The 24,107-nt window shown below is 38.3% G+C and overlaps 2 protein-coding genes across 7 annotated transcripts in view; one reads left to right on the forward strand and one right to left on the reverse strand.

Annotated features, from left to right (window-relative positions):
* NCAPG (non-SMC condensin I complex subunit G) overlaps positions 1 to 24,107 on the forward strand; it is a 76,857-nt gene that overhangs the window by 7,035 nt on the left and 45,715 nt on the right. The window contains exon 1 of one of the 2 annotated variants that reach the window (XM_027544137.1): positions 23,243 to 23,466. The exons of the other annotated variant lie outside the window; for it this stretch is intronic. Within the exon in view, the coding sequence (XP_027399938.1) occupies positions 23,356 to 23,466 (111 nt within the window). The 5' untranslated portion in view covers positions 23,243 to 23,355. Of the gene's footprint in view, positions 1 to 23,242; positions 23,467 to 24,107 lie in introns of those variants that run through there. 2 annotated transcript variants of the gene reach the window in all.
* Positions 10 to 23,187, reverse strand: DCAF16 (DDB1 and CUL4 associated factor 16). 5 transcript variants are annotated; one of them, XR_003511488.1, is made up of 4 exons: positions 22,924 to 23,187; positions 12,521 to 12,875; positions 2,923 to 3,047; positions 10 to 49 (listed from the first exon to the last, which is right to left on the reverse strand). XR_003511488.1 is itself a non-coding variant. In XM_027544140.1 (2 exons), exon 2 carries the CDS (start codon positions 12,253 to 12,255, stop codon positions 11,605 to 11,607), a length of 651 nt encoding a protein of 216 aa, XP_027399941.1. In that variant the 5' UTR covers positions 12,256 to 12,875; positions 22,924 to 23,173; the 3' UTR covers positions 11,058 to 11,604. The 5 variants fall into 5 exon arrangements, 2 of the variants coding, with proteins under 2 accessions (XP_027399941.1, XP_027399942.1); XR_003511487.1 differs by lacking the exon at positions 10 to 49 and adding an exon at positions 4,467 to 4,513 and having other exon boundaries at positions 2,704 to 3,047; positions 22,924 to 23,181; XR_003511486.1 differs by lacking the exon at positions 10 to 49 and having other exon boundaries at positions 2,704 to 3,047; positions 22,924 to 23,176.

Below are 24,107 nucleotides of genomic sequence, written 5' to 3' on the forward strand. Positions count from 1 at the left end.
GCACATTGGCGAGCAGGTTCCTTACCAGTAGCGCCACCTGGGAAATAATCTGGATTAAAAAATTTAAAGAATGTGAAAAAAGGAAGAAAGTAATAGAGAAAAATAAGATACTTAAAATATTATTCCAAGTAATTAAATTTCAAAATAGTAATAGGAATATTTTAATAAAGACAATTCCTTTCTACCTCAGCTCATATGAAGAACTAACTTGAGATGGATCACAGACTTAGTGAAAGCTAAAACTGTAAGTCTTCAAAAAAAAAAAAAAACCACAGAATAGCTTCAGAACATTCAGATTGGCAAAGGTTTGTTAAAGGCACTCACAATAATAGAAAAACAACCTGATAACTGGATTTTATAAAAATTAAAAATGTCCATTCATAATATACCACTAAGAAAGTAAAAAGAAAAGGCATAGACTGGCAAAAGATGTCTGTAAGACACACACACACATATATATCTGACAGACAAACCTTTATACAAAGGTTTGTATATATAAATATATACAAAATATATAAAGAACATATCCCTAATAAGAAGATAATTGCAGTATAATTTAGAAATGGGCAAAGACTTGAATACGTACTTTCAAAAGAGGTATCTGAATGGCTGATAAGCATATGAAAAGGTACTCAATACTGCAAATGGAGAAGGCAATGGCACCCCACTCCAGTACTCTTGCCTGGAAAACCCCATGGGCGGAGGAGCCTGGTGGGCTGCAGTCCATGGGGTCACTAAGAGTCAGACATGACCCAGTGACTTCACTTTCACTTTTCACGTTCATGCATTGGAGAAGGAAATGGCAACCCACTCCAGTGTTCTTGCCTGGAGAATCCCAGGGACGGAGGAGCCTGGTGGGCTGCAGTCTATGGGGTCGCACAGAGTCGGACACGACTGAAACGACTTAGCAGCAGCAGCAGCAGCAATACTGCAAATCATGGAAATGTAAATTAAAGTCACAATGAGATACTACTATACAATACCAGAATTGGTAAAATTAAGGATCAGATCAGATCAGTCGCTCAGTCGTGTCCAACTCTTTGCGACCCCATGAATCGCAGCATGACAGGCCTCCCTGTCCATCACCAACTCCCGGAGTTCACTCAGACTCACATCCATCGAGTCAGTGATGCCATCCAGCCATCTCATCCTCTGTCGTCCCCTTCTCCTCTTGCCCCCAATCCCTCCCAGCATCAGAGTCTTTTCCAATGAGTCAACTCTTTGCATGAGGTGGCCAAAGCACTGGAGTTTCAGCTTTAGCATCATTCCTTCCAAAGAAATCCCAGGGCTGATCTCCGTCAGAATGGACTGGTTGGATCTCCTTGCAGTCCAAGGGACTCTCAAGAGTCTTCTCCAACACCACAGTTCAAAAGCATCAATTCTTCGGTGCTCAGCCTTCTTCACAGTCCAGACAATAATAAATGTTTGTAAGGATGTAAAAGTAATTGGAACTTTCATATATTGCTAATGAGAGCATAAAATGATACAATCACTTTGGAAAGTATTTGACAGTTTTACTCTATGACATAGCAGTTTGACTCCTAGGACCCAAGAGGAATGGGTGTGCATATACTCATAAAAAACACAGAAATATATTTATTTCAGCTTTATCTGTAATAGCCACAAATGGGAAAGTACTCAAATCTCACCTAACAGATAATTGCATATGAATACAATGGGACAGTCTACAACAATTAAAAAAAAATGAACAGTGGATACATGCAAACACCTGGATGAATGGCTGATATTACATTGATGAAAGCATATAAGTGTAAAACAGCACATACTGGATGAGTCCATTTGCATAAGTTGAGAAAAAGCAAAACAAACTGATCTTTAGAAGACCTTCTGGGGCAGGTATAAATAGGGAAAAGGACACTAGGTAATCAGAAATTTTTTGGACTTTAATCTGAGTGTACACATCTTAATATGAGAGTATACACTATGTGAAAAATCAAGTACACTTGTGATTATTGCACTTCATGTCCTTCCCTGTACTTATGATTATCTCTTACTTAAAAAATAGAAAAGGCACATGAACAAATTGTCCTGGCGTGGTTTACTCAATAGATTTGATGACAGAGAAAAAACACATCACCACAGATAATCATTTGCAATTAGATCAAAATTTATTCTTAGTTATATAATACTAATGTAAACAAAGTACAGGAAAAAACCTCAATCATAATACACAGAAAAAAATCTAAAGCATTACATGGGAATAACTATATCTTGATAGCAAAAATAGTACAGAAGATGAAAAATAGTATGTAATTTCAAAATATTTTTAAAGAAGTAAATTATTCCTTATGCTTTTGAGTCTACAGAGGCTAAAATTTAAACAAAAATTTTGTTGAAATTATTGCTATATATTATGCATTATTTCTTTAAATAAAAAAATTTGAGATTTGTCTAAGCGAGGGGCATAGTTCCTTTCACAAGACAAGTTATTGAAAACAATTTTTCTTTCTGGAAAAATCTTCTGCAGGGCACATCTTTTTGAAGGTGAGCACCTATTGCAATTGTGGAGTATGATGCCTGAAGGAGCAATCTAATCACTGACAATGCTACAATTCTCCTGTGTCTTTAATGTCAAACTTCTAAAATCTGACTATCAACACTGTAATGATTACATTTTGAGAAATAAAGTTTCAATTTATTTTTTTGATACAGAAACACTTATTCAAAAATATGTATTTGGTGTACTTCTAATTGCCTCAGATCAGATCAGATCAGTCGCTCAGTCATGTCCGACTCCTAATTGCCTCCTTTTATCATTATTCTCACTACCCTTGTGCTTATCTTTTTATACTTTCTCTTGTCTTAACCTCTGTTGCACTTCTTTTTATACTTTCCATGTACTCAAACACTTTGTTCCAAGTTTCCTAGGGACCTACTTCCTCAAACCCCCACCCTACTTACTTGACACAGTAGTCATCGTGGGACTTTCATTGCATTCCTTTGTCAGATCTTATATTTTCAGGATCCCATGCTTTCTTACTTAGATTACTCCTTTGTTTTGATGAAGCACATCCTCCAGTAGCCTCCTAAGAAAGGGTACATGGTAAGATACAATTTTGAGACCATGCCAGTCTAACATTTATTTTAGCCCCATACTTGATTGGACTGTCTATAATTCTAGACAGAATACTAGATTGGAAGTAATTTTTTCTCTTCGATTTGAAGACCCTGCATTTATAGTCTTCTAGCATCTTCTAGTGTTGCTATCAAAAAGTCAAAACGCCATTCTGAAAACATCCTTTTATGTAACTCTTGTTATCCCCCTGTGGAAACTTCAAGGATCTTAACAACTGGCATCCTGAACTATCATCATATGACTTTGCATGTGTGTGTGGGTGATTCATTGTACCATGCGCTCAGTGGATCGTTTTATTAGTAAGAGCCCCATGTCCTACATGTTGGGGAGATATTCTTTTTTATTATCACCTCTTTTCTCTGTTCTCTCCTTTTTGAGATCTTATTAATCAGATGTTGTGCCCCATTCTGATCTAATTTTTTGGTTCTTTGCTATTTTTACCTCTGCTTTTTTGTACCATTTTCTGAAATTTCTTCAACTTATCCCCCAACACATTTCATATTTAATTTTGGCTCTCCTGTTTTTCTAATACTTTTTTCTGATTGTTCATCTTTTATAGCACTGTGTTAATTTTCATGGATGCAATATATGCTGTTTCTGAGATTACAGCATCTTGGGGACTTTATGTTTTCTGCTTTCTTTTCTTTTCCAGGTACTTTTGTTTTGGTCTTCATCTTTCATTGTTGAAATTATTTCTGTATATATAGTGATTCTTGGCTATCAGCTTAGCATTCTTTCTTTTTTTATATACTGGAAAAATTTTATTTTTAGTTGAACAACACTGACCACATTTTCTTTTCCTGAGTATTGCTTTGTCCACTATGGTTTAGTGCCTCCACACAAAAGTTTTAAGTTCAGCTTGAACTTCTTCCCCTTATTTTTGGTTTGTTTTGATTATCTTATATACTTACTAGAAGTTAACCAAATATATATTAATACCAGTAGCTTAGCATTATTTCAAGGGACTGAAAGTCATGTATGAATGAGTAGGGTTGTGAACTCTGAGCTTCACTGTAACAAATAATCAAGTGGCAAGCTGTTTTTTAAAATTGTTCATCTCTCCAGAAGGGCTGGGATGCCGTGTGTATAAGCCCAGCTGCCACATTCTGTAGTAAGGTGGTGAAAGAGCACTGAAGGCTTATAATGTTCAGAACGCTGATCTCTCAATCATCCTGTTTTCAGTGTGATACCTCACTACCACCACCATTCTCCCCCCAGATCCCAGCTCTAATCTGTTTGGTTTAATTTCTCCAGAGAATAAGTCTTCAGCCTTCTGCTAGAAAAAGAGAAAGCTGCTTGGCTACAAAGGGAGAACAAAAATAGACTTTCAAATAATCCCCTTGTTTTCAACTTTGGTCCTCAACCTCACCTTTCAGGGCACCTAGTGACTCCAAATCCTTGACTCTTTTCGGGGTTCTGGAAGAAAAAGATAGGTGTTCCATATTTGTGGATCTTTTCTGAGATGAGGAGTTGCTGTGAGAATTGTGCTACCCATCAAGTGTTTAAAAAAAAAAGTAGTGCACTTAATCTTTCCCTTCATGGTAAAAGAGAATGAGAAAGTAATTGTTAAGTCACACAAACAAAAAACAACAGACAACCCCTAAACTACCGATTATCTAGACATTATTTCGAACATTTGTACATCTGGAAATGTTTTAATGGCTATGTGAGAATTTTAGCCAAAGACAATGTGTCTTCTATTAAAAACTCTCATATCTGCAGCTAGGCTTCCTCTTTTATCTCTTAACAATAAACTTTGGGTCAACTATGTGTTAGCCTCCCTCTTCCCTTATCAAGTATTAGCAGGTAAAAAAACAGTACATAATGGAAAGAACCAGTGTGTTTCCTGGGAACAAATACATGACTACAATCCAAACTTAATCAGTGTTACTAACACATTTATAGGGTTGCCAGATAAAATATGGGATGCCACATAAATGTGAATTTCAGATAACTAATTGTTTTTCTAAAATAAGTATGACCCCTATTTCTTTTTTCTGAAATTCAAATTTATTTTGGCATCCTGTATTTTTATTTGCTAAGACTGGCAATCCAAGATATTTAAAGAAAGAATATAAGTAGAAAATAACCACCATAGAAAAGCTGGATATAAAGAAGGAAACTGGGGATCTGGACCAAAACTATTCAAGCCACTGGGAAAAATCTACATTACTGGGACTTCCCTGCTGGTCCAGTGGTTAAGAATCTGCCTTGCAATGCAGGGAACAAAGGTTCGACCCCTGGTGTGGGAAGTAAGATCCCACATGCCATGGAGAAACTAAGCCTGTGCACTCTTATTACTGAGCCTGCATGCCACAAGAAAAGATCCCACATGACACACTAAATATCCTGAATGCAGCAACTAAGACCCGATGCGGGCAAATAATATTTTAAAAATCTATATTACTACCAAGCTGGTAGCCATGGGCAACCCCATACATACCCACTTTGCAATATAGACTGCCTTGGCTGTGACAAAAATTAATGCTTTCAATTACTATAGGAACTCGGATTATCTAGGTAGCATGGTTAGCCCCTTAATCGTGTCACTAGAGCTCTCCTTCTATCAAGCCAGTCTGGTTCCTCAGGGTATCATCACAAAGCCAATCAAGTCTTTTCTGATGGAAGATGGCCATACTCTTGGACTGTTTCAATTATTTGTGTATCTCTCAAATGAAATTCCCCCAATCAGACCACTGCCTAGATGATACACAGCAAGACATTAGCTGATGTCCTGGTGTCAGGTCTCATAAGCTGACACCATGGTGGAAGAGTAGCATGAAACGTGGGTTTAGTAGTTAACCCAAATATAATAGCTTCCCCCTAACTAAAATGTTATCAGCTCTTTAATTTATAAGCTGCAACTCATTTTAAGATGCCATCTGGTTTCTGTTGATACCTAATTTGATACCACACCAGCTCAGTTTCTGTGTATACTAGGAACTCAGTTAACAACCTTGTTAGGCTGACTGGGATCCTATCTCCTTGATGAATACTGGTTATGTCCTACTCTAGGAAACAGAGCATAACTTTCCAAATATTTTCAAGAATTTTCATATCATGTTTCAGGTGCATATATTTTTTCCCAAATAAACTTCCTGAATTCCAGACAACTTACTGCTTTATGCTCCAACACTAAGCTGTTGTTAACATTTTATTTTTCTTGAGAGTTTGAATTGTTTATTGTATAATTTTATACACACTGTGTTTTAAGTGCATTATTAAATATTTAAACATTTTGTATGGGATTGGACAAGTCATTTAATTTTTCTCATCTTCAGATTTCTCATCTCTGGAAATTATCTCAAAGTATCTTTCCATAGTGTCATTTCAATGGGTGCTATAGGATTTAAAAAGAAGAAAATAAACATTTTATTCACATTCAAAATCATAGTTATGAATTTGGTAAATATTGCCTGGCTGTTGAAGGTCACTTCCAAGTTCATGAGCTGGTGTTGATGAGAAGTTAGCAATGATCAACCACAGGCAGAAGCTGCAGGGGATGTGGGGAGAGGTTCTTCACAGTGGTCTATGCTCAACATGTAGAAAAAAAAAGGCAAAAGCCAGTCTTTAGGTTTTAGAGGAGGTAGAGGACTGGTTTTATCAATGCCCTTCTGCCTCAATTCTGATGCTCGTCGCTGTAGCCCTGTTCTGATTCAACCTAAGCCCTGAACATGGTTGATGAGATAGGGTAAGGTATCATTTTTGTATTTATGCATAATATTAAGGGGTTTTTACTTTAGTGACGATATGAGTAGAAAGGGAGAATTTTTATACTATGCCACAAAATAGTTCATTTTTGAATATTTTAGAATAATTAACAAAATTCTCTTGGAACTAAATGGATTATTTCATGTCATGTGTGGGCTGGAAAAAAGTGATTAAGTTCAGAATTGACATTTAAAATGAAATGTTTATTTCTAGTCCATCTGAGAGTGGGTCTTCACTGGCAATGTTAACATTTTAAACTGACTCCACAGTTTAGAAGCAACAAATGTAGTACTGTCTGCCTGCTACACTGTTATTTTAAATTATCATTATTATTTTTTATCTTGGACACACCCTGAAGCTTGTGGGATCTCAGTTCTCCAGGGATTGAGCCTGGGTCACAGCAGTGAAAGCACCAAATCCTAACCACCAGACTACCAGGGAACTCTACTATTATTTTTAAATCAAGTCTTCCTTTTCCATACCTTATTGAAAATTCAGGGCTGGTCATAGCTCTTACAGCCAAGAAGAGCTGGGAAGATCACATCACTGTGACATTCCTTCCTTAGTCTTACTTACAAAAATTTTATAGAACATAATCCCACTGCTGCCACCAATAGAAACAGATTAGAAGACTGTATACAAGGATCAGACTCAAACATGTAGCCATTAACTACACTTGTTTCAAAACTGGCAAAGACACACCCACCATACTTTCCTTTAGTAACAGCCAAGTAGACACAATACCTGGTGGTTGGTGTCAGTTAGTGTAGCTCCTTCAATTCCCCTCCGTACAATGGATACTGCTCATTTGTAGACTTATATTAAGGCAGCGGCTTGTACAGAGTTGTCTCATGAAGTCTGAGAAGTCCAGACTTTTTGGGCCTTTACATATATACCTCAGTCATATGAGCAAAACACTTCGGGTCTTGATTTTTGTGTGCCACTGCCTTGTGAATTCAGTATATACAATTTAAATCTGTGTATAAGATACCTATTCATTTTATGTATTCCCTTATCTGACTACCTCTTGTGGGGTTTAATTGTTGGGGTGTGCTCTCCATGTGAATTTCCACTATGCTTAGATGGCTGTCTCATTTTCAAATAATTACTAGCCAGTGTAAGGAGTAAGTTTATTTACTGTGAGCCTGATTCTGCTGCTGCTGCTAAGTCACTTCAGTCGTGTCCGACTCTGTGCGATCCCATAAACGGCAGCCCAGGCTCCCCCATTCCTGGGATTCTCCAGGCAAGAACACTGGAGTGGGTTGCCATTTCCTTCTCCCATGCATGAAAGTGAAAATTGAAAGTGAAGTCGCTCAGTCGTGTCCGACTCTTAGCGACCCCATGGACTGCAGCCTACCAGGTTCCTCCATCCATGGGATTTTCCAGGCAAGAGTACTGGAGTGGGGTGGAGCCTGACTCTAGCTCACAGTAAATAAGCACTAATAGCCAAAAGCCTTGGGGTAATTCACACTGGTTCAATACATTTTGAAACTAACTTCTTATGTATCTTAATTTTGTACTCCCAGTAGTATCTTGAATTATAGTAGTCACTCCATAATGTTATTAGATGAACAACTATATCTCTATTTAAAACTAATGGGCTGCTCCAAAAGATGCTGAGGTTCTCTAACAATGGAGGCAAAAGAATATCATTTGTTAGGGATATAAGATAATTTACGTTATCAGTAAGCAAACAACCCAACTGACTAGAACTAAAGTCCTAATTGCTTTAGGAATCTACTCTAGTATCAAAACACTATTTTCATCATAGAGAAGAAACTTTTAGATGGATAGTTGTGATAGGAGTCCCAACAAGATAATTCCCTAAAGGTGACTTAACATCTACCCTCTTCCTGCCATGTCTAGATTTCTTCCTTCTGTTAGGAAGCTGACTGGCTTAAAAAACATGATTATGGTCTTCTGGGCTCAAGTTTCCTGGACTGCTTCAACAAAAAGAGACTATTTGCACCAAGAAAGAATAATACCTTTAAGTAACACTGATGTCTGTTGGTTTAGAAATCCCTTTTCCCACCTCTTTGATAAATATTTCGATAAATAGAGAATAAACTCATCCTTCTTAATCCTAATTATGGTGACTTAATTTAACCAAGGCCCATGGAGAGAGAGAGTGTGAAAGTAGTTAACTGACCCCTAGCCCCACCCACACTCATGACACACAAAAAGAAGTAAAGTCTTAAGGCTTATTTGGGTACCTATCATTTTGTGCAACCTGAAACTACTTAATATATACAAACAAATGGGTTCAAACCTAGGTTTGGACTGAATATCTAACACTTTCTTCAATTATATTTCTTTCCTAGGACAGCCAAGTCATCTCCTATGAGATCCACTGTATCTCTATGGACTCTATTTAGCACTTAGTGAATGTTGAATATGCCTTAAGCAAAGTAGAATCTATTTCATTTTGTTAGGAACAAATAACCATACTCTGTTCAGCATGTACAAAGCTATTGCTTTATTCAGCTGGGAAGCTGGGAAAAGGCTTCCTTTTGGAATGAACAGCAAAGATGTGCTCATGTGTTCAAGGCACTTTTATACACACGCATGCACACACACAGAAAAAGGAACATATTACGGTTACATAAACATCAACATTTTAATTTTCAGATCTCCCTACTTCTTCCCACCTCCCCCTTTGAAAAAAAGAAACATGTTTTTGTAACATTAAAAAAAAACCAATTTCATAGAATATCTACATAGGAGCAGTTACTGTTACATTCAGTTATACTAACATATGGTTTCAATTCAGTAATTTTCCATTAACAAATATTTTTTCTACCCACTATAATTCCCTTCTTTTCCTTAAGATGAAACAACTAACGCTCAGTAGAAATTTCTCATTAGGTTAGAAACATTCTTCTTTCTCAAAGTTGCTATACATTTATAGAACTTGTGATTCCATTAATGCTTCCATTTTTTGATGCCACATTGTATACAGCACTTAATTATGGAGAACAGGAAAAAGCAAAACTAAAATAAGGAAGGCTATATATATATATATATATATATACCTTTAACAATCTATTTTCTGATTCCCTTTAGATGCCCAGCCAACCAGGATCACATACAGATTTCCTCTTAATTATAGGTGTGTGAAAAGACTTACTGGCCTCATACATTTTATGTATGTTGATTTCTATGTTTTGACACAGCAAGACTCATTTGCAAGGCTATGAATGCTTTCTATTCAACCAGAAAAAAATATAAAGTTAGATACAGAAACACTTCAGATTGTATTAGGCTGAGATTTTATGCAGTCAAGTTCTTTAAAGTTAGAAGGGTTCCTAAAAAGTTTGCAATAGATGTGGAAAGTGCATGAATACTGCTCCAGGAAACATATAGATAAAATACTTTCATCCACTAGCATAAATGCTTTTCTTTCCTATTGGTCTTTTGGAATGTGTTTAATTTGCTACCAACTAAGTCTAGATACCAGGATGCAGGAAATATATTCCCTACAGAGCAAGTGTCTGTTTAAACTCCATGTATGATCTTATAAGGCTTCTCACATGATGCAGTGGTAAAGAATCCGCCTGCCAATGCAGGAGACGAAAGAGATGCAGGTTCATCTCTGGGTCAGAAAGATTCCCTGGAGTAGGAAATGGCAACCCACTCCAGTATTCTTGCCTGGAAAATTCCATGGATATAAGAACCTTGCAGGCTATAGTCCATGGGGTTGCAGAGTCAAACAAGACTGAGCACACACACACATGATCTTACAAGCCAGTTCATCTAGAGACAGCCTGGCGGGAGCTTATAAAATGTGTATGCTGTAACTGCAGGTCCAATAATACATCTGAAGTAGTGTAGGCTACTACTACATTGGTGGGTTACAGTCCACGGGGTTGCAGTTGGACAACTAAGTGACTACACACTGCTGCACTGCACTCCCTCCCCTCAAATAGGAACCCCTAAAGGGTGCCCTATGCAGGACTATCAATATAAAACTGGGAGGTAAATCCATAGTCCTACCATTTTCTTTTGTCCAGTTATTCTATTTAATTCAAGAACCTCTCTGAAAATGAGTATTAGAGAAAAGTAGAAGGCAACGGCACCCCACTCCAGTACTCTTGCCTGGAAAATCCCATGGACGGAGGAGCCTGGTAGGCTGCAGTCCATGGGGTCGCTAAGAGTCGGACACAACTGAGCGACTTCACTTTCACTTTTCACTTTCATGCATTGGAGAAGGAGATGGCAACCCACTCCAGTGTTCTTGCCTGGAGAATCCCAGGGACGGGGGAGCCTGGTGGGCTGCCGTCTATGGGGTCACACAGAGTCGGACACGACTGAAGCGACTTAGCTTAGAGAAAAGTATGCTCAGAAAGGTGTTACTAGCAGTAGCTAATTTACCAGTTTCCACAATGGCTATTCTGAAGGTTGGGTAACCAATGGGATAGTGGCCTACTTTTCCTTCCCATTAATAATTAGGTATCTAGTTAAGTCCATTAGACAAGCAGAGTAAATTGTGGGGAGAACTGAGTGTGGAGAATAGTCAACTTATTTTTTTTTGTAAAAAGGTCCCTTTTAACCAATTCTCTATTGAAGTTCTCATCTCATCCACAGGGTCTTTCAAAGGGAATGCTTGCACTGCACATCTTCTGTAGTTGAGTTACAGGACTCTTGGGGTATGTATTTAGTACTGGATGGTACTTTGGCTTCTGAAGACAGGGCATAGTTTGTCTGAGAAGACATTTGTTTCTCAACTGTGGGCTGTGTTAACTGTGTTCCTTTCTCATCTGGGAACATGAGAGGAGAATGAATGGTGGGTGGGTTTTTTATAGTGATGCAGTTAGGAGTTTGTTAACTGCCTTTTGGAAGTCAGTGTAGGAATAAGTAGTGTTGATGGGTTCAGTGCGGGTTGTTTCCTTAACTGTTTTAGTTAACCAGCCACAGCAACAACCAGAAACACAGGAATTAGGAATCTGTTTTAGGTATTCAGGTATGGGGGTGGCTCTACTCAATGTTCGACTTAACTGTTTGGTGGCAAACTGCAGCGCTCCATTTAGAGTGGCATGGTCTCTAGAAAGCCGGCTGGGACTTATAAGGGGCTTTTGAAAAGGTGGTACTCCACAAGAAGCCAGAGGAGGCCATTCAGGAATTGGTTCCAGTTTGGGTACACAATGGGAGCAATGAGAGAGTCTCAGACCTATCTCTCGAAGTATATGGACTGGTGTGCTAGCATCCAGGAGTTTAGCATGATATAACCAGGAATTAGGATTTAAAGGTTTCCAAGTTGTAGAATATTTTAAAAGGCACTTAACCTGCCAGGCAAGACTCTCAAGAGGTGTTAGGTTGGGCACCACAGGGTCCTCTTCTTCAGAGGAATCCCACTCTTCCCCAGAACTCTCATTTAGGTAGTTAGTGTTTTCTTCTTCCTCACTTTCTGATTCTGATAAGGGATCAGGAGAGGGATTTCTAGGACCCATTAAAATAGACCAACAGTATAGGAAAAAAGGTACCAGAAAAAGGTAACAATCTAAGCCAGCAAAACACTGACACTGGCAAATAAAGCAAAAGATAAGAAATTGTTTCAATAAGATTCACTTGTTTCTCAGTCTGTTATACACACATAGTATGCCTCTGGCTTGCGACACTGTACAGTTCTTCAAGATTATGTTGTATATTCTTCACTTACAAAGAAGACAGTTCAGTTCTCAGCACCAGTTCAGTGTGTAAAAGTTAGTCACTTACCAGTGGCACAGGTCAGAGTCTCTCCTTCAAATCCAGGCTACTGAAGAAAAGAAGAGGTCATCCTATAGACAAGCTGATTTGCTTAGCATGGTCTCAACTGGTTGCGATTTCATGAAGAGACACTTTGTGTACTCTTTTTTGTTGGCAGAGATGTTGTATCTATTTGGTAATGAAAAGAAACTCAGTGATTGCCTTCTTTGTCTGCTGGTGCAGTAACTTTTGTGCAGGGGGATGGTGGGATGAGTTGCCAAGGATCTGTCTGGTTTGCAATGATCCGATGTTTTCCATAGATGGTGCAAATGCCCTTGGAAACTGGCGACTTAGTTGCTGGACCATCTGCAAAGGTAGCCTTAACCTGTGAATGAGAAGACTCCAGAAATGATATTAAAGCTTGAAAGCACTGGGTAACATTATTATCCATCTAACTTCATAGAGTATCCAAGCACACTGATGCTAAGCAAGAGGCCTTACTGGCTTTCCCATCTTCAGCACATAAACTTAGGCAGATTCTCCAACTGGGACTGGCTCCTACCATGACAAAACTGGGAAGGAGAGCCTGGGGCCACTTTAATCCTTTGTTGGTACATGCCTGGACTAGTTTGTTTTTTACTATGCAGTTCTAGATGGAAAAGCCTGGTAGGCTACAGTCCATGGGGTCGCAAAGAGTCTGGACACGACTGAGCGACTTCACCTATTCACCTAGACCAGATAATTATCTACCAAAGCAGATTGCTTATGCTCCAAACTCCAAATAGGGAGCTGTAAAAGGTACCTTTTTATCTTTAGAGGTGCTTCTTGGCATTAGTTTTAGGAAATCTGTCCCCATTGTAGTTTCTAGATGTTAGAACTCTTGCTGGGACTCAGAGAGGTTGTGGTCCTATGACTACTCTACAGATCATGGCAGGTATAAATTTTAATAATAGCAGGAATTACAATGACTATAAACAGCTTAAATTCATAATTAAAAGACAGACACTCAGAATGAATTAACAAAACAAAATAAGATTCAGTAACATACTTTAAAGCAAAAAGACCCAAAAAGGTCAAAACCAGAAATATGAAAAAAGATGTTATCAGGTAACTGTGGACCAGAATAAAGCTCAGATAGCAATCTTAATACCCAATAAAAAATATTTCAAACCAGAAAATATAAGGAACAAAGATGGATGTTATAATACAGGTAAAAGTGAAAGAATAAAAGTGATATACTCATAATAAATGTCTACGAACCTAAAAGCACATCCTTAAAGTTTCTCAGGTAATGACTAATAGAACTGAGGGGGGAATATAAACAGAGATATAAGCATTCTGAAACAGTTAAAAATATTAATATGCTCTAGGAACTATAAAACACAAACACAGAAATATTTCATGCATTAAATTATAAAGCATAACTAGATTCCAAAGGATCAATTTCATTTAGATTAAATTTTCTGACCATAGTGCAATAAAAGTAGCTGTTAAAAGTAATTATTGGTTAGGAAACTAAATAACTCATGGATTAGTAAAATGGATATCATAAAATATATTAAATATAAGATTGAATGGTAATATAACCATACAAGGCAAAATTTGTGGGTCATGGCCGAACCAGTACCTATAAGAAATTCATAGCTTTGAATATACTTGTGAGGAAATAAGGAAGTTTAAATATCCACAAGTTAGGCATTCAAGATAACAGAAAAAAGCAACAGCAAAATAAGCAGAAAAGAAATAATAAAGGCAGAAATTAAATAGTGTATAACAGAAAAATAGATTAATAAAACTGAAAGACAGTTTTCTGAAACTATGAATAAGAAAAATAAAACTGGTGAGATTTATCAAGAGATTTAAAAATATTCCAAAAAAGATTAAAAGTAAAAACATAATATATGCTAACATGTGAAAACCTAGATAAACTGGCTAAATTCTAGAAGAATATAAAATACTAAAATTCATACAAGAAATAGATAACTTGAATAAAACAGACCAGTATTAAAGAAAGTGAAAAGGTAATAACTGCCTATTAAAAACACCACTCTCATAAGAGAGTTCCATTAAACTTCCAGGAAAATTAATACATATTTTATATTAACTGTTCCAGAAAAAAGCGAAAAAGCATAAAACTGATTAGTTTCTTTCATGAGGATAATAAATAATTAAATCTAGAGATGAAGCATTTAAGAAAGATACAGGCTCATTTTACTTGCAAAAATTTCAGATACTACCTAACGAAATGTAATAGTGTAATAAAGAAAAAAAGAATGTCATAATCATATAGAGCTTGAAAGCAAGAACATCTCAGTTTCATAAATTTATAAATATAAATCACTATAGTAATAAAACAGAAAAAATGAGATAATTTTATCAATTGTGGAAATTTAACTCTTCTTAGTTTTTGATCAATGCCTATTTGTGACTTAAAAAAACAAAACACTTATACCAGATTGGAAGAGAAAGCTACTTTCTCATCATGGTAAAACTTATCTACCAAAAACTTTCAGCAAATATTATCCTAAATGAGAAATTTAGATATATTCTCTTTAAAAATGAATCACATAAGGGTGATCCTGATGACTGATACTGTGTAACAAAGTACCAAAGTCCTGCTGCTACTGCTAAGTCGCTTCAGTTTCGTCCGACTCTGTGCGACCCCAGAGACAGCAGCCCACCCGTCCCTGTGATTCTCCAGGCAAGAACACTGGAGTGGGTTGCCATTTCCTTCTCCAATGCATGAAAGTGAAAAGTGAAAGTGAAGTCGCTCAGTTGTGTCCGACTCTTAGCGACCCCATGGACTGCAGCCTACCAGGCTCCTTTGTCCATGGGATTTTCCAGGCAGGAAGTCCTAGTCAACATTATTATTATTTTTTAAAAAGGGTGAGAATTGTAAAGAGATAAAACTACTATTTTACAGATGATATGGTCATCCAAATTAAAAAAAAAAAACCCTAAGATATAAACTATTAGAGCTACGAAAAAAGCTCAAGGTTCCTGAATCTCTTTTCTAATTCACAGATTAACCTATGAATATTCATTAATTTGTTTATATAGCACTTACTCTTTGCCAAATACTATTCTAGGAATTTGGAGAAGGCAATGGCACCCCACTCCAGTACTCTTGCCTGGAAAATCCCATGGACGGAGGAGCCTGGTAGGCTGTAGTCTATGGGGTCGCTAGGAGTCGGACACGACTGAACGACTTCACTTTGACTTTTCACTTTCATGCATTGGAGAAGGAAATGGCAACCCATTCCAGTGTTCTTGCCTGGAGAATCCCAGGGACGGGGGAGCCTGGTGGGCTGCCATCTCTGGGGTTTCACAGAGTCGGACATGACTGAAGCGACTTAGCAGCAGCAGCAGCATTCTAGGAATTGCACAAATACTACTCATTGAAATTCTAACAATCCTGTAAGATAGGTACTTTTATTGTCCCCATTTTATACATGAGGTTTAAGCTACTTGTCCAGGGTCCTATATCTACAAAATGATAGGATTTGACCACACGCACTCTTAACTTCTATACCAGCAATACGGACCATAAAATACATTACATAAACACTTTCACAATAAAGAAAAAAAAAACCTCAGACCAAACCTATGAAGAATTTAAGAACTAATCAATAATATGCAAGACCTCTACAAAGAAGACTGTAAAATTCTAATCAAGGACACAGATAATTTAAAATAAACAGACATTCCATGCTCTTGGATGGAACAAATGAATACTATAAAGATAACTTTTTTCCAAATTAATTCATGCAATCCTCATACGTTAAGAATAAAATTCCATATATAGCTACACCAACTATTTAAACAGAAGAGTAAAGGAGGTTCTTGGTCTACAGGATATTAACACATATTAGAGAAGCTACAGAAATTAAAATAAGGTAGAGTTAGTATAAGAACAGGGCTTCTCTGGTGGAGTATAAGAACAAATAGTCCAACGGAACAAAGCTCAGAAATAGAGCCACATAAAATTTTAGGATGTAATATAAAGTTAGCACATAAATCAAGGGGGGATGAATCCATCTAGCACATAATATTGGTAAATCTGGCTCATATGAAGAAAAATAAAGTTACTTATATAATGCCACATACAAAAGAGGACTCATGAGAGATTAAAGATCTAATTGAGAAGTATAAGACTATATATTCACTAGAATATAATGCAGGAGAATATCTGTGATTTAGGAGCAGAGGACTTCTTAAAAAACAAAACCATAAAGCACAAGACAAACTATGAGTTCAATCACATCAAAATTAATCCTTTTTGGACTGAAGTAAAGACATCAAGAAAGAAGTTAATTACAAATCAACAACAAAGGTAGCAATCTCAATAAAGAAATGGGCAAAGGACAAAAATACCCAGTTTACAAAAGAAAAAATCCACAGGCCATTAACTCTATGTGAGTAAAGAGATATCACATTATTCTATTATTTTGGTAAAAATTAGGAAGATAGATAAGGCCAGGTGTTAGTGAGGGGACTGAAGGAATTCCTTTAGAAACCAGCACTATTGGTGGGATTATAGACTGGACTGAAGACTCTTGAGAGTCCCCTGGACTGCAAGGAGATCCAACCAGTCCATCCTGAAGGAGATCAGCCCTGGGATTTCTTTGGAGGGAATGATGCTGAAGCTGAAACTCCAGTACTTTGGCCACCTCATGTGAAGACTTGACTCATTGGAAAAGACTCTGATGCTAGGAGGGATTGGGGGCAGGAGGAGAAGGGGACGACAGAGGATGAGATGGCTGGATGGCATCACTGACTTGATGGACGTGAGTCTGAGTGAACTCCAGGAGTTGGTGATGGACAGGGAGGCCTGGCGTGTTTCGATTCATAGGGTTGCAAAGAGTCGGACATGACTGAGCAACTGAACTGAACTGAACCTTTCTGAAGAGCAATCTGGCAGCACTACTTAGCTAGACTATCTGCACATCTCAGGATCCAGCAATTCTACTCTTGGGTTTATATAACAAAGAAAATCTCCAGAAAACCAACATATATTCTGAAGCTTCACCTTTGATGGTAAAGAATTAGAAGCATTCTAAGTTTCCATCCCTAGAGGAATGGCTAGGTAACATGTGATGAAAGCACATTAGAAGTATACATAGCAACACAGATGCACTAAAAGCATAGGTTAAATTGCAGAGTTGGCCATGACTTAGCAACTGAACAACAACAAATGAAATAAGCAAAGCCAAAGTATCAATATCCCACTTATGCCATTCTGTAAGAATGATTTTCAAAATGAAAGTCTGTAACATCTCTAGGGTCAAATACATAGAGGTGGTAAGGGCTGGCTTCGTGTCAGTAATGTTCATCTAAAGAACAACTGAACTGAAAAGAAGGATTGTCATAAAGAAATTAGAATTTTAATGAAATAAAAATGAAAAACTATGTTATCAAAATTTGTAGAACTTAAAGTGGCATTTAATGGAAAAATTATGGTATTAAATGCTTATTTTTTTAATTGTAAAAAAAAAAAGAAAAAAGAACATTTCTCTGGGACTTCCTCGTAGTTCAGTGGTAAAGATGCCATGCTCCCAATGCAGGGGACACAGGTTAGATATCTGCTCTGGGAACTAAGATTCCACATGCTGTGCAGCATGGCCAAATAAAATAAGAGAATATTTCTTAGGCTTCTACTCATTCTTTTATCTAATTTAGTTCTCAGCAGTGGCACACATTAGGGGCTTAGCAAGTTTTTAAAAAAAAATTAATGAGAGAATGGTAGAGCCTGTTATAACTACACAAGCATGTCTTACTTTTATTTTAGGAAGACAAAAATATGAAAATTTTAATATACATGTATGAGAAAGATATATAGACATATGAAATAATATTTAAAAACAGGATCAACAAAGATACTATTAAAGCCATACAAAGGGAATTGCTTGTAACTTAAACTTCATTTCTAAGAATACTTTAAAAAGTTTATAATATTACCTACTTCAATCTGAAAACAAAAAAATTATAAATGTATTATAAGTATTTTATTGAGATAGGTTTTAGCTTTTAATTCTTCTGTCCTCATAGTTTTACTATTTTCACTCAACCAGATTCCATCTGCAAGACTATTAATTGGCTATACTTTATTGTGCTATTCAAAGCATTCTTTAAAAGGCTCATTCTACTGTAGCAGAAATAAGACAAAGTTTCTTTGAAGGCATCTATAAATTCTAGAGTGAGTCCATCCTGTTAACCTCTTACATTCCACAGGCACTAGAGTGTGTTAGTTGCTCAATCATGTCCGACTCTCTGCAACTCACATGGACTGTAGCCTGCCAGGCTCCTCTGTCCATGGGATTTTCCAGGCAAGAATACTGGAGTGGGTTGCCATTTCCTTCTCCAGGGGATCTTCCCAACTCAGGGATCAAACCCAGGTCTCCTGTATTGCAGGCAGATTCTTTACTGTCTCAGCCATTGCAGAAGCAGTTATAGGCATATCAAAACTGAATTACTGGGAAATCCCATGGACAGAGAGCCAGGCAGGCTACACTCCATGGAGTCGCAGAGTTGGACATGACTTAGCAACAACATGTATATGTATATGATGATAAAGTAACTGAACAAAAAACATAAAAACTGAATTAATCACTCTATATACTCCCATGTAAAATTTACCTTGAAAGAATGGTTTTTCTGTAATTTCAGAAATAGCCTTACTATACAAATTCTTTAGTTTGCTTAGTTTAATTGCTACAATTTCTTTTCCCCAATAGCATTAAAAGTCAAGACACAAATAAGCGAAAGGCAGTGAGTTTAACATAGCATCTTTTTAAAAATAAAGCCAGTTTTATTGAGGTATGACTGACAAATTTTATACATTTAACATGTACATGCTATCCTGAGATATGTATTCACCATGAAATGATTACCACAATCAAGCTAATGAACATATTCATCACCTCACAGGTTTGTTTTATTTTTGCATGTGATGTGATGAGAACACTTAGGATCTACTCTCAGTAAATTTCAAGTATACATAATTAACTATCATCACCACAACGTACATTAGGTCCCAGAGTTTGTATGCTTGGGCATCTTCCTATTTCCTTTACCTGCTGCTGCTGCTGCTAAGTCGCTTCAGTCGTGTCCGACTCTGTGCGACCCCATAGACGGCAGCCCACCAGGCTCCTGTGTCCCTGGGATTCTCCAGGCAAGAACACTGGAGTGGGTTGCCATTTCCTTCTCCAAAGCGTGAAAGTGAAGTCGCTCAGTGGTGTCCGACTCTTAGTGACCCCATGGACTACAGCCTACCAGGCTCCTCCATCCATGGGATTTTCTAGGCAAGAGTACTGGAGTGGGGTGTCATTGCCTTTACCCGCTAGCCACTGATAACTCCCTTTCTACTCTGTTACTGTGAGTTCAACTTTTTGAGATTTCACATGTAAATAGGATCATACAGGATTTGTCTGTTTGGTTTATTTCATATGGCAGAATGTCCTCCAGGTTGACCCATGTTGCTGTAAATTGTAGAATTTCTTTTTTTTTAAAGATTGAATCATGTCTGTATATAAATGTTACATCTTCTTTATCCATTCACTCATTGATGGACTTATTTCCACATCTTGGCTACTGTGAATAATGCTGCAATAAACATGGGAATGCAGATACATCTTTGAAATAGTAATTTTATTTCCTTTGAATATATACCAAGAAGGGGGATTCCTGGATCATATGACAGTTCTATTTTTACTTTTTTGAGGGATTTTCATATTGCTGCCCACCAACATGTATCAGTGTCCCTTTTTCTGTACATCCTCATCAACACTTGTTATCTTTAGACTTTTTAATAGTCATTCTGACAGATGTGAAGTGATACGTTACTGTGGTTTTTATTTTCATTTCCCTGATGATTCATGATGTTGACCACCTTTTCATATAGTGGTTGGCCATTTGCATGTGTTCTTTGGAAAATTTGTCTATTCAGGTCCTTTGCTCATTTTTAATTAGGTTATTATTATTAATTCACTATTGAATTGTATGAGTCTTATACGTTTTTTCTATTAACTCCTTATGGGATATATGGTTTGCAACTATCTTCTACCATTCCAAAACTGACATTTTTGTAATCCAGTATCTTTTTAAAAAAAGTTTTCGGATTATGTTAAAAAAAATACTGAACAAACACATATTATTAAACCTCACCTCCACAGAGCTAATCAAGATAGTTAGGCTGACCTCTGGTGGCCAATGCCTCACCCTTCAGTAACTGACAAAATGGTACGAATCTGTGATGAGATAATCCAATAAAATATGGTAAAGGAAATAACAGAACTGCAGTTAAAAAAGCAACAAAGGTAGCACACACCCAAAGCATAAGGAAGCCTGAGCAATAAAAGGCTCCAAAGTAAGAAAAATGCTTCCAAATATTAGTTTGTTCAAACTTTTAGTTCACCAATTGATTTTAGATGAAAAACAAATGGTAAGTTCAGTGGTTCCCAAAGTAAGAATAGTTCTACACTAATACTGCAGCCACTAGCTCCATTTAGCATTTGAAATGTGGCTAGTGTAAAATAATTCTCAATTTATGTTGAACACATGTTGAAATGCTATTTTGGATATACTTGGTTAAAAAAAATAGCGCTCTTTCTACGTTTCTTTCACCACAGCTATCTAGATATTCTACATTTTAATCTACAGTGAGATTATAATTATCAAGCATATTCCATGTACTCTTAAACCTCTATGATTTTCCTCAGCTGATTAACCTAAAGTACCCACACATTTTGCCTTTTCAGAAATTAGACATTTTGATAATTTTGAAATTATGGGGACTCCAACTGCTACCATATTTATTATTTTAACTAGCATTTGAATACCTACAATATTTCAGGAATTAGGACTATGAAGCAAGGGAATGGATGAACAAATTATGGCATACTCAAACAATAGACTATTAGAGAAACCTATCTGTACCTCAGTTTCCTCTTCTTAAAAAGCAGAAAGTAGTTTCAAGGGTTGTATCTGAGGATTAAGTGAAGTAAAGTGCTTAAAACAGTGTCTTGGCATAAAAGGTAATGAAATAAAATACAATTTCATGGCAAGAAAAGAAAAATTAAAACGTAAAAATTTTCTCCATTTGGGCCTCTTTCCTCCCCTTTAGTGTGTGTTGTGTAGCTGCACTAATCAGACCTCCTAGGATGTAACCTTCCTTCTCAATCTTGTAAGGGGTCTCCTATGACCTACTACTCTCTTCACACCCATAGATCTGGATTGTGTAAACTGTCAATAATGTGCTGACAGTCACCCTTCGTCTCCAAAACATATATAATCGTGTTTAAGACCTCTATAGGGCAGAACAGTCCTCAGAGCTTCTTGAAAGACTATCTCATGGGTTATAATCCTCAGGTTGGCTTGAGTAAAATTTTCCTTTTCCTTCCTAGATGAATCACTGATTACTTTTTCCTAGACAAAGGGTCCATAAGGTGTTCAGTTACTGTTATGAAAGTATCAATATGAATAAACTTCAAAAATAACAGTTATGGGAAAAAGCAGGTCCAATATGATTATTCATATAACGTTAGAACATGAAAACAATACAGTATACTTATTCATAGATTTATTCATATGTCATTAACACACAAAAGTTAACAGTAAATTAAGAAAATCTCCCCCCCCCCAAAAAAAGAAGTTAAGTCCATTACTGCTGGGGAGGGAAGATAGTTCGATAGGAAAAAGGCGTACATGAAGCACTGTAATCTAATTCTTTAGTTGGCTGTAGTATGGAGACGTTGATTTCTACCTGAAATAACTCCATTAAAAAAAATTCGGAAGGCAATTTATCTTAATCTCTATACCCTTTTCCAATCTGTGTTTTCCTTTGTTGAAAACATTGCTCTTAGGTACCTTTGTGGGGCTTCCCTGGTGGCTCAGTGGCTCCCTCCTGCCAAAGCAGGAGATGCGGGTTAGATCCCAGGGTGGGGAAGATCCCGTGGAGGAGGAAATGGCAAACCACTCCAGTATTCTTGCCTGGGAAATCCCACGGACAGAGCAGCCTGACGGGCTACAGTCCCTGGGATCGCAGAGTTGGACACGACTTGGCGACTAATCAACATGCACGTTTGTAAACCAGGCCTTCAAAGCCTGTACATCTACATCAAGCTGTATCTAAATTAACTCGTGCCTCTCTTCCCCAACTGCCTCCCACATTTGCAGACTCTCCACCAGCAATTTCACTGTGGGGAGAGGTTTAAGTAATTAGATGTGGGCATTGACCAGAAGGACAACCGCTCAGAATTAAAAAGCGGCTCGCCTACATTAGACGACCTCGGAACATCTCCCTTCTCAGTAGAAGCCGGTGCGCTGCGCAGCACTCCCAGGCGCCCCAGCCTTCCCTCCTCCACGCATCTCCAAACGAACTCCTCCCCTTTAGGGGGAGCAGGGATCCTTCCCCTAGGCAGAGTCCCTGTTCTCACCCATGGAGGATTCTTTCTTCTTCCTCGCCTCACCCCCAGCCGCAAGACCCGATTAGGCCTAGCGCCACCAGCTCGGCTCCAATAGTCGAATCTCCACAGGGTTCGCACTCCCAGCGGATACCTCTTCCGGGGTAACCAATGACCTTTTCTCTAGAAACGCCAAGCCCCCCTATTAAAACGGCTTAAAAGACCCTCAGCGCATGCGCCCAAGCCGCGATGTTGAAGGCGGTGGATTCATCTCTTCCAGCTCTCGCCGCTCTACGCACTCGCGGTAGTCTCGCGGTGTTTCCTTCTCCCGCGGGAGTTGTTTGAACGCTTTGGCGGTAACCACGCCCTCGACTGTCTGCCTCCCAGTGGAGATGCGGACGGTGGTCCGTCTGGCCAGTTGTAGGCGAACGTGAACAGGCTTTGTCTCGGCCGGGTACTGGCGCCATGGGGAAGGAGAAGAGACTGCTGCTGATTAAGGAGGCCTTCCAGCTGGCGCAGCAGCCTCACCAGAACCAGGCGAAGCTGGTGGTGGCGCTGAACCGCACCTACGGCTCGGTAAGCGCGGCCGCCCGCGGTCCGGAGCCCCCGCCTCTCCCCTCCCCGGCCTCTCTCCCAGGGGCTTCCCGCTACCCTCCCGACAAATCTCGTCACGACTCTAGGCTCTTCAACCTTTCAGACCCGGTTCGAAGAGGCCTACGGCGTGGACCGTTAATTCTCTGGCGGCGAATCTAAGAGAAATGTTTTCGCGCACCGGGGCGACCTAGTGTAGGGCTGCATCCTGGGTCCTGAACGCGGTGGCTCAACGGTTGTTGTCCTTCTGGTCACCGCCCACATCTAATTACTTAAACCTCGCGCCACAATGAAATTGCATCAAATCACCAATTAGCAAATTAATTGTTAGCACCAGACTCTTCCTAGTCACGTAAATACTGTTTGCTTCCTTTTGAATGAAGCCTTGAGACGAATAGGACAATGGATTTCTGGAAAATAAATTATCTTGAGGTGCTAGAAAAATTATGTCAGTATAATAGGGCTTGAGGATATGAGACAGGATGTGAAAGTTGTTATCGGAAAGGGATTGCTGTGTAATATTAAGGGTAATGGGCTTCCCCTGTGGCTCAGCGGTAAAGAATCCGCCTGCAGTTCAGGAGCCTCAGGAGACGCGGGTTCGATCCCTGAGTCGGGAAGATCCCCTG

The sequence above is a fragment of the Bos indicus x Bos taurus genome, chromosome 6 (assembly GCF_003369695.1).
Source record: "Bos indicus x Bos taurus breed Angus x Brahman F1 hybrid chromosome 6, Bos_hybrid_MaternalHap_v2.0, whole genome shotgun sequence".
Taxonomy (NCBI): domain Eukaryota; kingdom Metazoa; phylum Chordata; class Mammalia; order Artiodactyla; family Bovidae; genus Bos; species Bos indicus x Bos taurus.

Excerpts from the sequence above, each read along its gene's own strand:
- DCAF16 (XM_027544140.1), bottom strand. The coding sequence starts at position 12,255 with ATGGGTCCTAGAAATCCCTCTCCTGATCCCTTATCAGAATCAGAAAGT.